The 18126-nt window shown below is 39.8% G+C and overlaps 1 protein-coding gene across 3 annotated transcripts in view; it reads left to right on the top strand.

The window, feature by feature from the left end:
* inpp4b (inositol polyphosphate-4-phosphatase type II B) overlaps positions 1–18126 on the top strand; it is a 258561-nt gene that overhangs the window by 80239 nt on the left and 160196 nt on the right. For 2 of the 3 annotated variants that reach the window (XM_031277069.2, XM_031277067.2), the window contains exons 2-3: positions 5829–6011; positions 11821–11865. In XM_031277069.2, the coding sequence (XP_031132929.1) occupies positions 5927–6011; positions 11821–11865 (130 nt within the window). In that variant the 5' untranslated portion in view covers positions 5829–5926. Of the gene's footprint in view, positions 1–5828; positions 6012–11820; positions 11866–18126 lie in introns of those variants that run through there. The other variant, XM_031277068.2, reaches the window with a different exon arrangement.

The raw sequence follows: 18126 nt of genomic DNA, 5'->3' as shown, positions 1-18126 counted from the left end.
TTGATTTACAGTATAAAAATCTCATAACATATAGTATTCTCCTCATTCATGGTTTGCATACTCTGGTATGCACATTTTCTTCTTAGGACTGTGTATGGTTGAATCCCATGTTTTTAAGATGTCCAGCTACAAGAAGAAGCTGAAAAACTAAACTTGAGTGCAATGTATAGATAGCTCTGCTGGTATTTCTCAACCTGTCCTCTCATAGCAAGTCATTGGCTCAGTTGCATCAGCAACAAGCTATGCATTTTAAGTGATTACTAAAACACAGAACACTTTTGATTTCTGTGTCTGAAGTTGGCAGAGTAAAGGGCAATGTTGCCATTAACCCCAACAGCTTGTCTACTGTCCTCGATGTTATCGTCTTCTTAGATAGATAGACCTGTGAAGTGGAAAACAAACAGGAGTCATGAAAAAGCATTATTATGCATCTCACGTGGTTCATGTTCATTTTAGGCCTGGCTTGGCTTGTAATTGTCCCATCTGTTAAAGTTCATATTGAATATTTTCTTAAAGTTGATATCTCAGCCAATCATTAATAGTGTTGTCTAAAGAGGGATTATCCACACCAAGTGATTTAGGGCTTCATTACTTGGCTGGTTATATTAGAAAATCAGGCAACATATCTCACAATTGTTCGTTGGTTTTCTGTGTTCATGGATTGTAGTTTTTTGTCTTGCGAGTCAAAAAGAGAATGAAATGAAGGCAATTCAAGCATACAGAAAACCTGGCTATACAGAGAGTTGTGTAACAGTTGGTGGTTAGATCTGTATTGACCTTTCCTGATGAACATAATGTTACTTATAGTGGAACAATCATGATGCTAAAGAATCATCCAGAGAATCAGCCTTAGGTAATGAAAATACTCCTGCAGCTTCAGTAAGATTGATGTGTGTGTGTGTGTGTGTGTGTGTCTCTGTGTGTGTCTCTCTGTGTCTCTGGCAGCCAAGTCATTCAGAAACATAGTAGAAACAGCTAATCCATATCTATCCTGTACTTTCAACATTGCTGGTCCTCCCGGGGAGATTGAGTGCCCAAAGCCATTTTGTTTCCACTATGTCAGAGCCACTGCTAGCTAGCTGGAGTCCTTCTCTTTCTTCTTTGTCAGAGAGACTATTGTAAGGAAAGAAAAATATCACTGTACAACCTTTTCTGTAGCGCTCCTATAAAGGCTAATTTAGGAGCGTATATTTGTAATCAAACCACAACTACAGGTTAGCAATTAGCCTAGCCTAGCCTAGGCTAAGTGAGTGAGCATGTTTTACAGTGATAGTCTTGACTATGCACAGCACAGACCTTAATAGTGAACATTAAATTGTTTTTTGTAAATACATTTTCTCACTTTATTTTCTCCCATACACAAACTTCTACAAGTGGCATATTTGCAGTACCATAAGTGCATTTCCATCCACTTGTTTTTCATGAATTTAAAAAACCTGAGTGGAAACAAACTGAACTAAAGTGCAATGGATACAGACCTAGCGGCTAAATCCTTATATACATACTGTATATGAATCTTGTGGCTAAAATGTTCACTGAGGCTTTTGCTCCACTGCAGAGATGAAAAATACCAGCAGATGAAAACATCAGATACGAGTTAACAATACTCATATGCCCGCATTTACAGTACATATTATACATATATTGCTATTGGTTGCTGTATTGTTCCCCCTGTTTATATTGGCCATGAAGTGATCTTTTCATAGTGCAACTTTAATATAAGTAATGGGCAACAAGATCAGCCATCCTTTTTCTGTGCAAAAATATATTAAGTTCTGCTTAAAATAATACGCTAGGAGAACCGTATGTTACTCAAATTAAGTGGGTTACAATCTTCCAGGTAAAGTTATTTCAGTATAAACGTCCCTCTTTGTGTATTCTTTGCAGCAGCTCAGCAAGGAAATACTGTCTGAGGAAACACAGAGGGAATTTTTTACTCAAAAGACTAACTTTGTTCAGATACCCGCTTGATTTGGCTAACTCAGACTGCTCAAACCTCAGCTAGTTTCAGCTGAATTTTAGGAAGCATTTTTGTACAGAACAAGGACTGGGTTTTGTCTTCCATCACTTTCTCTGGAGTTGCACAATGGCTTCACAGCCAGCATGGACAGGAGAAATGATACCACCATCGATAGCTCTTTGTACTGTACATGTGAGTATTGCTTTAGGACGCACAAAAAAAAAAAAAATCTATACTAACTTATGTCCACATAAGAATGCAGACTTTGAGTACCTAACTGTGCAAGAGAGAGAGATTTTTTGCAGACTCCTTCCCCAGGCAAGTGGGTGAATCCTTCTCACAGGACACTGGAAGTCAACAACTGGGATTTCAGTAGTGGCACAGTGAAAGAGGATGTTGTAACCTGACATGACAACACATGATGAGAAATCAATAGCCTCATCTCTCCACATTTTCTGAAAGAAATAGGAGTGAAAAGGAAAAGTGAGTGAGGGTCTATTTTTAATGTGAAGGGGATACATGTGGACCTTGACAGACATTGATTGGTCCCATTAAACCAGATGACACAGCTGAATACAGATAACATATGAACAGAAACACTGCATAGATAGATAGATAGATAGATAGATAGATAGATAGATAGATAGATACTGTATATACACTAAACACTTGTTTTGTTAACCTTGTGTGTGTGAGAGAGATCTGCAAGAGCAGGATTGTTTCATTATTTGATTGTTTCATTATTTGAGAAGCATTTACCAGTAGAAAAAACTCAAAGCTATAAAGTTGTATTCATTGGTTTTTATCCACATTAAAACCAACATCTTTACTAAATATTGTAATATATTTGATCTCTCAGTCTACCTAGACTTTTTGCACACCAAATTGTCTTTTGTTTTTGCTTGTGCTGGCACCCTAGGTGTGCGGTGGCTTCTCTCTCTTTGCCATTTTCAGAAATGAATGGCACAAACAAGTTAAAATCAAAGAAAGGGCACCCAGCAGGGGTAGCGGTCTAGAAGGTACTTAATTAATACTTTAATGTTGTCGTTATAGTTCTTGTAGTTGCCATATTCAGCATGTTGTTTTTATGTAACCACAAATAAAGCATTAATGCAAAATAGATGTTAAAAATTCAACAAAACAAACTACAAATCATTGTAGTACACATGTAGGCTAAATATCAATATCTGTATAATCAATATATGTATAATTTCATGTGCAGGTATTTTAGCAAGTTCCCCTAGCAAATTTTCTGCCATGCTCATTTTTGGCCAGTGTGTATTTACACCATGGGATGTCTTATGCTGCAGCTTTTACTGCACTTCAGTTGTGTAACCCTGGCGGCGGTATCATGCACCCCCGACTCAGCCGTGAATCAAGCTATTGGCTCTCTTCAGTTAATACTATGAAGGAGTGTATCACAAATTCTAATGGGTCTCAAGTGCTATTGGAATGGATAAATGTGAGGATATATTCTGCAGGCTTTGGGGCCGAATAGCTAAAAAGGGCATGTTTATTTTCTTCTCAGAGTACTTGTAGTATTCTCCATCTGTAGTGCCTTGTCTATTGATTTTCTTCAGCCCCCTCTATCAGTCAGGCTTTAATAAGACAACACATGTCACCTTTAAAAGAAATGCATTACAATGTTAATGGATCACTCCACAGACACGATTGCCTCTATGCTGGTTGTGTGTGTTTGTGCGTGTATGTGTTTGCCACCACATTTTCATTAAAACAGAAGAAGACAACATTCATCTTGATGGTTTTAGGGTAAAGGGGTGGAAAACAAGGAGAATGTGGCACTAGCAGGATGAAGGGGAGGAGGGAGTAGTAGAAAGTGAAGAAGAAACCTCCTTGTGCAAAGTGGATTCATCTTCTGTCTTATTGCTCCTTCAGGGACCAATTTATCTTCATTTAGGTTTTTGGCACCAACCCCAGTCCAGCCTCAAGAACGCAGGAGCTCAGTGTGGCTCTTTGGCCCATGTGGCTTACATCTAGGGCTTGACCAGTACTGCCTTTCAAAGGCTGATTATATTGTTTGAGATTTCTGACAGTCGAAAAAAATAAAACCTTTAAAAACCCTTTTTATTAAAGAGTTTGTATTAGATTGTCACTAATTATTTAATATAGAACAACTTCAAACACAGTTCCAATACTTTTTTTTGTTTAAATTGTATTAATGCAATCAGTATCTTTTTATAGTACATAAAATAGCAATTTGATTGCCTGATGTAAGTGAAGACCCCTTTGGTTCACTTTAAACCATGTCTTTAATTTTTTTCTTCGTAACAGTTGCCTATCATGCTGGTTTCGGTTCTGTTTCAGTTTTTAGTCTCTACTCTGAGACCAACGGCTGCCTAAAAAAGGTAGAAAATGAATCTAAAGAATATGTGAATTATCAATAGAGATAGTATGGACATTTAATGATGTAGCAAACATATTGTATAGTTTCAACATCCCTCCCATTGAATTAATTGTTTGTATTCCCGCATAGCTCGTGCTAACAATTTAATGGGTCACATCCATTTAAGATTGTGCAACGTTTCTTTGTAGCTCATACACAGAAAACTCATCAAAAGAAAATCATTACAGATATGCAAGTAGCATAAAAAGTAGTACTTGCTTTTAGCCCCTTTTTAACAGATTAAAAGCCACTACTTATGAATGATCTTTGTTTATATGTTTGTCAGATATTTCAGTGTTTACAGTTCAGGGTGATGCTTCATGTTCCAGAATACATTTTATAGGTTTAGCTCCTTTAGGAGTTTGAGGCTGCTGCCCTCTGTGTCTTTATTGAGCTTTAGTTTAAACCACAACACTGTCTCCATTCAGCAGGGTATAAATTAACATTGATTTTAGTTACGGTCTTAATGTAGCATCATGGCCTTGGTGGCCAAATAACAAACAATAACCTTCACAGTATGAGTGGGTGGAGAGGCGGCGAGGGCAACAAATAAAGACACAGTGGAATAGAGAGGAAGAGAGCTGTATTATTTTGCTCTTCATTACCTATGAATCTTTTCTCGCCTCGTTTTCCAAAAACTAGCAGATGTCCAGCCCAGATGTGCACTGTGATGCAGATATATGTTGTCTAAATAAAACAAGAAAACTCTATTATCTCTGTCACTTTCTCTGTTTAACCTGTTGATTTACCCTGTAGTGAAGTTGCCATTTTGAGTAATACTTAGCAATTACATTCAACTGCTCTAAAAACTGTCACTGTACTGTGAATTTGATCTTGCCTTCTCCCCCCTTTTCCTCTCCTCTCCCTGTCTACCATATGTAACTTCCAAAATCACATGCTGCATGATGTTGGCTTCTCCATTTGCAGCTCAGCAGTCAGATGCTTGTTAATTGTGTTGCTGCTAGAAAAGGAAAAGAAGGGTTGGTGGAGTGTTGAGAGGTGGCTGGAGAGGGGGAGGCAGACGGATGTCAGAAATCAGAGGAACCCCTGCTGCCATGTCTGAATGCAGCGTTGGCTGCGCAGTGAGAAGAGAAAAGGAAAGAGCTGGGCAGAGTGGTCTCTCTCTGGCTGTGTTGCGCTGTGCAGTCTGGATCGAGGTGCACTACTGACAGCCCAAAGATTGATGGATAGAACTGTGTATCGCACATAACATCAATTCTGTCCTGCTTTCTCTTTCATTCTCACTCCCCCATCACTCCTCCCTTACCCTCTCGCTTTCCTACTCTTCCTCTCTCTCTCCCTCCCTCTCTCCCTCTTGCTGCTGCTCCAGGTCCCTCGCCGGTCCCTCTTTTCCGTATTAGTTTCCAAAAGGCATCTTAAATGCTGCCAGAGAGCGCGCTGTGAGGCAGCAAGAAAGCGAGGCGAGCGAATTGCTATCTTTGTGACAGCTTTTCCGCTTGGCAGGCTGCGTGTGAGCCAGGGAACTGGACTGGACTGTGGTGTTTCGTGGAGGAGGTGGGAGAAGAGGTGGAGGAGGGAGAACTGAGGGGACAGCTGGACAGATGGAGGACGGCACCCAACAACTGGGACACTGCATGGTTGACATGAAGGAGCTGAGTGCCAACCCTGAAGGACTGACCGCTGCCGGTGAGCTGACTGCACTGTGTTTCCCTGTCTGTCTCTTAATCAGTCTCCTTTACCTCTCTCCTCTGTCCTTCCCCATACAGTTAAACTCTGGAACACCTTGTCTGCTATTAGAATTGATTCTGTCTCCTCTACAGCATCCCACTATTTCTATAAATACGTGTCTCAATGATGTCTGGTTTTTGCATTTTTTTCCTGTGTGTGTGTGTGTGTGTGTGTGTGTGATGCACAATTATCAATAATCACTGAATGACTAATGCCTTATGGTCACATTTTTGCTCTTATTACAAAAGAACATTACTTTTACATCCCATTAACAGAAGGTGTTTCCAGGTGAATCCTGAAAATGATTTTACAAAAATGAGCACACTCTGTCCTACCAGACAGTTGATACTGGAGTAGTAATGATTATTTTTTGCAATGTCATGTTGATAACTTAATAGTCAAGTGTCTCCACAAATGATTACAGAGAATGGATTTTAAAATGTAGTGGCTTCCCTTCTACAGGTTTCCAATTAAGGGTTAGGTTCTGGCAGTTTGGTTGAATTAAAATCACAAATGGTTTGTCTCAGAATGTGAGCAATTAAGCCTGCCTTATCTAATTTTGGGCAACGATAAATTTGATTTAGTGGAGCTGCAGAGTTTGAAGTTTGAAAGACACTGTTTGTTGACATGTCTACACATTCTCGTGTCTGTTTGTACATTTGTGCCTGTGTGTGCATGCATGTGTCTGTCTGCGTGTGTTCCTACATGCATGTGTGTGTGCTTTGCTTTTTTTCATGCAGTCATATTCCATCCAGCCTGAATGTGTTGTCACTAATGAGCACTGGCAGAGGCAAACTAGATGTATCAGTGCCCATCACAACAGGAGAATGCTAAAGAGATTAGCCATATCAGTGATGCTACAAATCCTGCTCTCCAAGTTTAATACCTTTGCTCACCAAAAGGACAGACACTGCATGCAGCGCCACTTAGCACTTACATTGGCATGCAAGCTCAACACCATCATCTTCCCCATGGGGATAAGTAAATGGAGGCGTAGAAAAAGGAATGAAAGCACAATGCATGATGCCTTGTCTCTTTTGCCTTCAAACCACACAGATACCTGCTGAACCAGGTCACATGCACAATTACACACATGCAAACACACACGAGGAAATAACTAAACATGTACACACCAGTACATCCTTACATAAATATACACATGCACAGATATAGGTAGGCAATCATACTCACACACAGCCACACACATGCTTATACTCCGTTACAACGATGACCTGATTGCAAACCCTAGATATACTACTATAAAATCACACAGTCACAGTTTGGAGATGACATCTGACAGGTGTGGGAGTTTAACAGTAATGACAAACACCTCACTGTACCTCTGCTTTGTTTTTCCCAAGCATCCTGTGAGACAAAAGGGAAGCGCAAAGCACATAATTACCATGTTTGGTACGAAAGACAAGTTGACAACCTCGCATTAGTCATCAGTCGCAAGGTGAAATAGTTTATCTCCTCCTTCTTGACAGGAGAGAAAAGTGGGTGCTGCTCAGTACTTATTAAGGTGGGGCTGAATTGGCATTTTACACACCCCCCACCACCATGGGTAAAATTATGTTATTTTACCTATTAACTATTCATAACTGAATTTGCATATGGGCATGTGAGCTTTTAATGAAAGCTGCAATGCAATTGATGGATTTTTCATTGCACAATGCTTGACATCACAAAACTATTGTAGAGCAAAATGTCTCACTCCGTGCCCTTGTTAACCCTCTACACTCCATCTCCCATCGACGCGACAGTCAAGACCTCCTCAGCACACCCAACTGATTCACAACACTTCATTAAACGCTGGCAACAAAACCATCTGTCCCCTCTCAATCTCCCAGGGCAGTAATGTGACGATAGCTCACTCTCCCATTCAGCACCACTTGTCCTAATAGGATGCCTGTTTGTGCAAACATCAATCGTGTTAGCGGTATGTTAGCCTGGCTGATGAGGAGGATGTGCAGGTGTTGTTTAGACAATTTAAACTACAGAATAGAGAAAAATGGAGGAGGAAAGATAGGACAAAAAGAGTTAGAAGAAAGAAAGATTGCAATTAGTGTACGTGTGATGTAGAGTTGGTGGTGGTGTTTGAGGTGGAACGGTTTATTGAGAGACGGCCAGTTATACTGTATCCCCGAAACATGAAATCCCATGTTGAGCCAGCTACATAAGTGAATTATTAATATCTTCTCAAAATCCAAAGTAAATGATATTCAAAATATAAACAGGATTTGTTCTTAGGCACGGGCTCTTACATGTAGTATCTATTCATGAAGAGGATAAGCAAGAGTGATTAAGAATGTGTGCTATACCCACTGCGAGGGGCTTTATCAGAGCTCTTTTTGGAAATTGCTTGATTTTCTTAGTTGAGCTGGAAGCGCATGATGGGGACCGGAGCAGCGAGAGGCAATATTTTGGAGCTTTTCCACAATTATTTTTTGTGGAGTCAGGAATAAGGGAGCAATCCCGAGTGGAATCTGTGTGCACTCTCCCCCACATTTCCTACTTCCATTCCTCCTTTCAGAGGATTTGCTAGAAGCTAGTGAGTGGTTATCCCACTGTGTAGTGGGTGAGGAAGCAGGGCAATGAGAAGGGTAGAGGGTTAAATGATCTTCTGCAAGACGGACAATTTAAGTCCCTGTACATTAATTAACTTTGTCATTCCAGAGAAATCACCTAGTCTGCTCACATCCTAATAAATTATCCTCTCCTCTCCCTTCATGCCTTTTTCCCCACTGATACCACCCGCAGACAGGGGGGTGATAGATTGGAGGTACAGTGGGGCTGTGCTATTATTTCTAGAGCCAGATGAAACTGCAGTATAGCAGGCGGGCACACCTCATTTGCTTTGGGCCCCTCTGGGAGTTACATCTGCATGTGCCGCCTACTGCCTTCCTGAGCTTATTACCATATTCATAATGCCAGCAGATATCGATTTTAAATACCACACCTGTTCCATTTTTCGCCACATACTTATCCACACATTGTAGCTGGATCACCTGTGGGCTTCGTGTGCTACAGGCAATGTGATTGAGATGGACAGCACAGGTGGTTGACCTTTCCCCGTGTGATGGGTAATTATTGTAATTGGACTTTGTGTATTTGTTTGGTCAGCCTGATTCTCACCAAGAGGTTAATCACATGCGAGAAGTTCAGTGCTCGAAGACAAGAATGGTGTCAAAATGTACATAACCGGTGTTCTGTCCTCAGGTTGTGTACGCATGATTTGTCTATGATTTTAAAACTGTAGATATTAAATCCCTGTGAACACGTGAACAACAGTTTCCAGAGCTACACTATTTAACGTCATGTTTTCGTTCTCAAAGATGCAACATAACCTGTCATATGATCAAAGCATCTGGCATGATCCTTCTATAAATACTTGACACACTCACAAGCTGTGCTCCGAAATTCAGACATCTTTTAACACCAATCCTCCTCCTGCTTCACTATCAAGCATATCTAGTTGCTTTGCCATGTGTGTATGTCTCATGATCAGTATCCCCAACCCATATCAGACCCAGACTCAGCTTTACCTCTTATCTGTATTCAATTAGTTCTGCAATGACAGATATTTTCCACCGCTTCCTACCACTCAAGGTAAGTTGGTGTCTAGCACAGATGGAGTCCTCCAAAGTAGCTGGGCTGTTCAAGTGACAGTCCCTTATAATGGCACCAGAGACAAGACCCAACAGCTGGCACCGTCCCAGCCCACCAAGCTAAAGGGCTCTCTATTGCCACCACACAACGTGTCATCCAGGCTTATTAAAGTTTCATCAGAGCTCACAAGGAAGCCTTAGTGGTGACAACATGAGGAGACATGACCCCTGAGGAATGGGATGATGAGAGTAATGTGAAAACGAAAGTATATTTACATACATAATTGGCCTATTTGTGTATGTGTTTGTGTGTTTACTCGCTCACATACTTCAACTACGCATGCACTTAATGAATTAGACGGTTACTGTACTTGTATGCATAACAGATATTGCGCCAAGTTTGCATAAGCCTGTTTATTCAAATGTAGCCTATCCTGATAGCAGCTGACAAGCTAAATTCTCTGACACTCGAGAAAACACTGGCAAATTGATTATTCACAATTTAGTCAAGATATTTGCTGAATTAAGATTTGCAATTGCACGTGCATTTCTCAGCCTCAGTTGGCAAGTGACTCTCAAGAGGGGGCACCGGGTAATGCTAAATTCCCATAATTGAGTATGCTTGTTATTAATTAGCAATCGCCGTATCATTGTTTGTTTTGCATGAATTTTAATTAAACATTCCAAAGAGTTATGTACTGTATTGGCATTCACATTATTAAAAGTTGTTTTTCTTTGAGTGCAAAACTCTTCCTTTCTTTGTCAATGGAAGATCCCAGGAATACAACGGTTAATATACAGATGATACAGTGGGTCAGTGGTTGCTGGTGTTATCTTAGGATAGGCAGGTTTTTATATTTTTCCAACATGCAATCTTGTCTTGCACTGTTTCTTACCTCATTATTGCATAATTTTGTTGTGGGACTGTTTTTTCGTCAGACCTAAGTAGACTTGTTCTTTGCAAAGACCTTGAAGTGTGATGAGAAGGCTTTACAAATAAACTGACCCGCCAACTTGACATAAAAGCTGCCAAGAAAGTGTGACTGAAGTAGTTAATATAATAAAACACAAGTAAATCATTTTTAGTGAAGGATCCTCATTATATAAAATGACTTACCTAAAGCCGCGTGGCTCCCATACATCAGTTAGCATCGAGTATCCATGGCCCATTAGTGGGGTTGATGAGCCTTAGTGAGGCCAATTGTGTCCAAGCACCCCAGGAAGAGGATAGCATAATTTAGTGGTTTAGGGCCCCTTTACGTGTTGCACCATCATGCAGGTGTTTCATCTGTTTGGTGTTTGTTTGGTTGTGTGTGTCGGACTGGCAGAGTGATAAATGAGAGACATTGTTGGTGACAGATGATACAAGCAGTCAGTCCTCTACTCATCATTGTGGCATAAACCCTCAAGGACAATGGATACCTAGATTCTCTTGTTCTGACACTTACAAAGAATGCAGTGTTTGCATAATCTGAAATGAACAGTTACACCTATCACTGTCATCCTGTCATGCTCCTAGCATGTTAAAATACTATCTCTAAATATTTGTGTTTGTGCTGATAAATAAAATAGTTTCTGTCTCCATGGTGATGCCGCCATGGATGTGGGCATTGATGAAAAATTGATTTCAACCCCTTAGTCTATTTTATATTCTGCATCTATGGGAAGGAACACTTCTTCTGTGCTGAAACAATTAGGCAATTAATCAAGAAGTAGATTATAGTAATTTTAAGAAAACATGCTAAACATTTACAGGTTACTGCAAGCAAAATATGTGTAATATATGTTTGTTTTGTAAAGTGATGTCTTTGGAGTTTCAGACTAGTCATACTGGTTATTTGAAGATGACAGCTTGGAATCTGGGAAATTGTGATCACTATTTAATCACTACTTTCTGACATTCTATACCCTAAAAGATGAATTGATTAATTATAAAAGTAATTGTCAGGTCATTCAATAATAAAGTACTCATTTAATGGTACAGCCACACATCTTAAACCTTAGTAAAGTCCAACTGCAATAGTCAACATTACACTTTTAGTGTATGTTATTTCCTTGATTTTTGCCATTGTTCTAATGTTTACTTTTATCTCCTATTCCCTCTACTTCTATCTCAACTCAATGTTATTTCTTTCTTTCTCTCTGTCTCTGTCTCTCAGGTGTTTTTCTAACACCTAAGCTGCCTCAGGTGGAGTTCAGCCTTGGTAAGTCCTGTGTTTACTCTGTGATTCAAGAGTCATTTTGAGAATATCCCATATGCTTTTCTGACATCTTTGTAAGCACATTAGATACAGTAAAATCACTTGTGTGGTTGCACACTTCTAGTAATGTCAAATCCCTCTTGCCTGGTCCAGAAACACAGCGAAGGTGTGTGTGTGGCCCATCAGGCCCCCTTGGCTAAAATCCAATTGCAACCATTGTGAACACACACCAACAAACAGCCACATGCTGACAGTTACACTAATGCAGAAGTCAGTCAGAATTAGTGGCATATCTGCCGACATCCTTAATCTTTTCTCAATGCTGACACAAACACATACCCCAAGTATGGTTAGAAGGGACAAAACAAACAAAAAACAGACATAGAGAAAACATTAGAATGGCAAGAGGGTCCTTTTGAACCTTTGGCGGAGATGGCCTCATTCATTTTTTATGCAACTGAGATGTTGAAATTCTATTTCTAGACAATTCATTGTGGCTCAGGTCAAGTTTCCTAAAGTGAAAATCCAAACAGAAATATTCTTATGGTCTGTGACAGAAGAGATCGACAGCATCAAAGACTGGCGTCTTGGCTTCCTTGTTTCTATCTTTCTGAGGCGACTGCAACAAAGGCTTCCCACTGTTGTGTTCACAATAAACAAAGAATGACTGAATACGGATATTTCCGGAATGTACACTACAATTATTATTTCATCTCAATAATATGATCAAAGATAATTTTTCAACAGATGTATTCTCCCTAGTGTCACATAATGACCTCCAGGCCTGGGCAGTGCTCAGTGTCTTATGACCACCAAAACAAGTTTTCAATGTGTTTAAACTGCAACTGCATGTTGATACATCATTAACACTTCCATTGCCATTGTGGGCAAAATTACAGTGAGCCATAAAGACATATGAAACGACAAATTACAGGCATTATATTTAAGTACATCATATGCTTGTCAATATCCTTATAAATTTACATGATTGATAAGGACATTTATCATGAGCAGCCCCTTTCTCCCTCAGTTTTCCCCAGACCCATTGACAAACAGGTGTGCAAATGGCGGCACATGCAAATAATGTTGTCAAATTAACTGAAGCATTGAAATAATTATCATGATGAATACACGTCTTCTGGAGATGAGCATTTATTCCTGTCTCCTGTGGCAACTCCCAGGGCTCCCCTCACGATTAAATGGAATTTAGATTCATTGTGGGATCTCAGAAGCCCACTGCATCAAAACTAATTTCCAGCAAATTCATCTTGAAATAGCTCAGCATACTCCAATCACACAAAATAAATACAGCATAGTAATTGAAGCCTCCAAGGATAGGCAAACATTATTACTCCAATTGCTCAATTGTTATATGGTAATTTAGGAATCGGTCTCAGTATACTTTGTTAGTTGAGTCGCTTGACTAAAATTGCAAACCACGTCATTGTTGAATTAATTCTCACCTAAGCTAAAGCAAGTAATTCACTAATAAATGACCAAAATCTACAAATGTTTTTTTAAGGCACTCTGTCCTATGCTCAATCCATTATTTGAATCTCTCTCACTTTAATAGACCATGCTCCTCTTTCCTGCTTCCATGTCTCCCCCTTATTAATCTCCCTTCTCACTCAGGCTTTCTTCCTCAAACTCAAAATGCCTCTCTAAAGGACTCCCTTATCCTTACCCTTTGTTGCCCTCTTTATTTTCCTTTCCTGCTACCCCCACCCAGCATCATAATAGCTCTGACCTTAGAGGGTCAGTTTAAGTGTCATATCCCTGTAAGAGAGCCAGTCTGGTGATGCATTGTTGGGCACCCGGTCCCATTTCAATCACCACTCTGGCTGTGGTTAACTGTGCAGCGGGGTAGGACGGATCCCTCTGGCCAGTCAAATATACGTCCCCTGAGGCAACTGATGGGGACAGTCAGCAGCTTATCTGCAGTATCCCATCTCAGGTCTTGAAAAGACAGACTGAAAGAAAAAAGATCGCGCTATTTGGAGACCTTTGTGGCCTCTAGCGATTATGTTTGTGTGTGTAATGGCATACAGCACGTGCTTCAATTGTATGTGCATATACAGTTTGTTCCCCTCTTGCACCTATAGTGCTGACAAAACAGACCCGTCACAGGCACACAGATGTTTGTATGAATATCAGTGCCAATCAACATATTTTTCATTATATAAGTTTTGGTTTGTGCCTGCACACAAACTCCTCTGCTTCAACCTTCCTCCTGCATAAGCAAGCGTGAGACCTGCTTTAATGCAAGTCCAAAAGACCTGGCACTACGATCTCGGAAAGAGAATGTGGAATCAGAATTGCCCCTTAGAGATAATAATGCATGAGCTCTGCTGCACTGCAAAACATTTTACAACTCTGTCTTGTAGCATTTTCCCAACAACTGCTGAGAGAATCAGAGGCTCTGAATGTTTGTACTATTACCAGTCATAAACAGGTTTGCCCTTTTCCTCAAGTCAGTCTTTTAAAGGACAACCTAACCTAAACCTAGGGGTTAATAACACGTGTACCGAGTCAACCTTTCTCTGGGACATGTTTTCATGGTAATCGAATGTGTATGTAGCGCGAACCGCTGATTAGCTTAACGCTAGGCATTCGGGGCACTGGTAGAGTAAAAATAAATCGCTATTTTATTATTATTATCTGTTCGACTGATCGTGACTGTTTTCCCAAGATGGCGATTGCCTGTATACCCGAAGGTAATGTCTTTATAAACTATCTTTTTAATAAACTGTCTGTACACTTACAAAGTTCTCAATGCTTTGGTTTACATGTAGGGACCCTCATTATGCTACGTGCTAAGTGTGGTTCTATTTTCCAAAACAAATGTTATTGTCACATAGGCTAATTATAACTGCTTTCACATCCATATTGTACTACATTCCTCCTTTGTTGAAGGATACTATGAAGGAGTATGCCATTTAAGTTGTTGTGCAACCGCTTTCCACACATACGCGTTTGCCGTGAAAAGATATGGGCAACGCAATTTTCTGTTCACGTTAACGGCGCATGTTAAAATCCGGTATCTACCGGACGAAATAGCAACGCGGATTACGGTGCCTCATTACGGTGCTACTTAAATGTCTGCGTTGCGCTCTGATGCTCCAAAACAGACTTTAGAGGCACCAGAAACATCGCTGCATGTCACGCTAGTAAACACTAATAACACGTTACACAGCAGGTAACGTTAGCCTACCATTAGCTACAGTAGTAACTGGATTAAACGCGGCTAAAATGCTGACAGCTAAACGGTGTAGTGTGACTGTATTTCACTGTACAACAGTCTGCCGCTAAAGCTATGAGCTAAAAGACACAAACTCGCACTGGTCACTGCTGTTGTCTGAAAAACAACACAGGCGGGACAAAATGTTGCGTTTACTGGTAAACTGGTAAACTGGTAAACCTCGTGACGATTTCTGACCGACTGCTATCTGTTGTGGAATTTTCCTCACGTTAATCTGTCCTCTGTGACTGTCTACATCTAAACTAAGCTGCGCGGTGCAGGGATCAACTCTGATTGGCTCATGGAGGCACGTGATCAGAGAATGGTTTACGGACCTTTGGAAAAAAATAACTTTGATACAGAGCGTTCTATGAACGGAATGAAGCATTTTAAATATCGCTCGGTCATGTGAATTTGATCGTGGGAAGCCAAAATCGTGATCGTGATTAAAATTCGATTAATTGTGCAGCCCTAATTTTAACGTTTAAGTGCCTCAATCTGGTGCACTTTGAAAAGAAATTCAGACAACAAGCAGGAGGTGTTCTATGTGTGGAGTAGTTTTGGAGACATGCCTCTTTGTAATTATGACATATATATATATATATATATATATATATATATATATATATATATATATATATATATATATATATATATATAAAAATTATGGCAAAAAATACTCCCCCAAACTATGCTGCCCTACAAAGCCAAAACGCAGTAACTACACATTTTGTCAAAATTGAGTTATGACTTGAAATAGGCTTTGTGACAAAGTATCCTGGTTTAATTGCGTTCCGTTTCAGAGAAACGAGAGTGTCAAAATTGCAGTAACTACAAAATCCAACCTAATACAAAGGCAAACCGCAGTAACTGCGGTACTGAACATCAGGTACTGCGTTCTGGCTTTGTATTAGCTTGGATTTAGCAGTTACTGCGTTCTGGCTTTGTTTCCCCAGCTTTGACACTGCAGATATTGCAATCTGACTTTGTAGCCAGATCGTTCTTGCGCTGCACAAGCTGTTGAAAATAATGGTTTCAGAGTGCAACACTGTTGCAAGATCCTATCTGTAGGGACCTTTATACCGAAAATTTTGTCCCGATCATAACGGTCCATAACACAGAACCAACAAACCTACCAGGTAGCCTACTGAGAAATGCTATGGCTCATTTTCATGGTAAAATTATGTTTAAACTCGCGTTAAAATGCCAATCCAGAGACGTGTAAGGAAGATAGCAAAATATGAACACACAGCCTGGCAAATGACCGCTTTATCAATGAACTGTTACCATGGCTAGCTAGCCGCTAGCAAATTAAAGACATTAGCCAACCTGCTCACTTGAAGGCAATATCCACTCCGACAATGTTATGATAATCCTCGTATGATCATGTTGATGTTTCTTGCGTCATTCATTTCTTGATCTGTTCATGCATCAGGCAGCTAATCCAATTTTGGTGAAAACGGTTATGGTTTAAAAGTCAAAAGGTGGCTCCAGTCAAGTTAGTTACAGTTAGCTAAAGTTAGCTGCACCCAGGAAAGTGGACTAGCAGCCGGGCGGGCAGGAAGAGCGTTTTAATTAGCTGTCAAATTCCGACTGACTCCTCTGACTGATATCCTCAATACTGTTACATATGTGTGTGTTAGGTAATGAATTCTGTGTGGTGTTTTGCAAATAATGTTTTATGAAATTGAAAACTGAGTTGAAGGCTGAGAATTATTGCATGGTTTTGCGGATTTGGTATTGTGGTGTTTGAGTGAAAGGTTTCAGATGAAATTGTGTGACATGTTAAGATTTTGTGTGTGTAAGCAGTTGAAAAAAAAAACTGTAAATTGCATTCATTTTTAACTACTTTTTCAAAACATCCTTGATCTGTAATTAATTTAAAACAAAAATTCCAAAGCCAAACACTGATGAAAGAATGAAGCATTGCAATAAAATATATATATCTTAATTTTGAGGGTTACTAGCATTCACAACTTGCAAACATTAATAAATAAAACAAAAAACTATATTAAAACCAATCAAAATGTGGTAATAAATACATTTAGATTGCAGATACTGCACTTTGCCTTTGCAACAGTGTTTTAGCTGTTTAAGGTTATCCCAAGGCAGAGTGCAGTAGCTGCATTTTTTGGGTCAAAGGTCACATCAGTGGTCATGTTTTTTATCTACAAAAAATACTTCCTAACAAGGCATCATATGAATGTATTACCACTAATCTACCCACAACATGTTTGGCTGGCCACGGTGAAAACTTTAAAGGCATTTTTCTCAGTTTCAGTGTTAGCGTAGTTACTGCGTTTTGGCTTTGTAGGGCAGAATGCATATGCCTATTTTTGAAAGGTAAGTGATGTAGTATAACCAGCAGAAGACTAATTATACGCGAGGGAAGTTTAGAGACACAACTCTATTTAATTATTCAAATATTAAATGTTTTTGGCAAAAACAATTGCCCAAAATTATGAAGATGCTTATTTTTTGAAAGGTAAGTGCTGCAGTACAACCAGCAGGGGGGCTTCTATGTGTGGAGTAGTTTTGGAGACATGACTGTAATTTTGACATGTTAAATTTTTTTGGCAAACAATATTCCCCAAAATTAGGCATATGCCTATTTTTGAAAAGTAAGTGCTATAGTACATCTAGCAGGAGACAAGTTATAATTGAGGTAAGTTTGGAGACACTACCTTATTTAATCATTAAATTAATAAATATTTTTGTTGTATCTCTTTTCGGTGTTGTAGTTTGTAGACTGTCCCTAAGCACTCGTCTTACTACTGTCTCACCGCCGGCTGCTCAGAGAGACCAATGTTATTTCTCCAGTTATTTCGAGGACGGCTCGTTTTGATGAAAATGAGTTTGTAGCTCGTTGTTTACCTTACTACGGTAGGAAAGATCCGTCGTTTGTGATTTAATAACATTTCGCTGCAGAGTAATTTATCCCGGAAGTTCGAATCTGTGAATATCTTTCTAACTTTACCGAAGTTGAGCACTGAGCAGCGCTTGCTCTGGCTGTCTTGAGCCTGCGC

Source organism: Sander lucioperca, chromosome 4 (genome assembly GCF_008315115.2).
Source record: "Sander lucioperca isolate FBNREF2018 chromosome 4, SLUC_FBN_1.2, whole genome shotgun sequence".
NCBI classification, from domain to species: domain Eukaryota; kingdom Metazoa; phylum Chordata; class Actinopteri; order Perciformes; family Percidae; genus Sander; species Sander lucioperca.
Note: the sequence above shows the minus strand (reverse complement) of the source record. Positions and strands in the feature narration are given on the sequence as shown.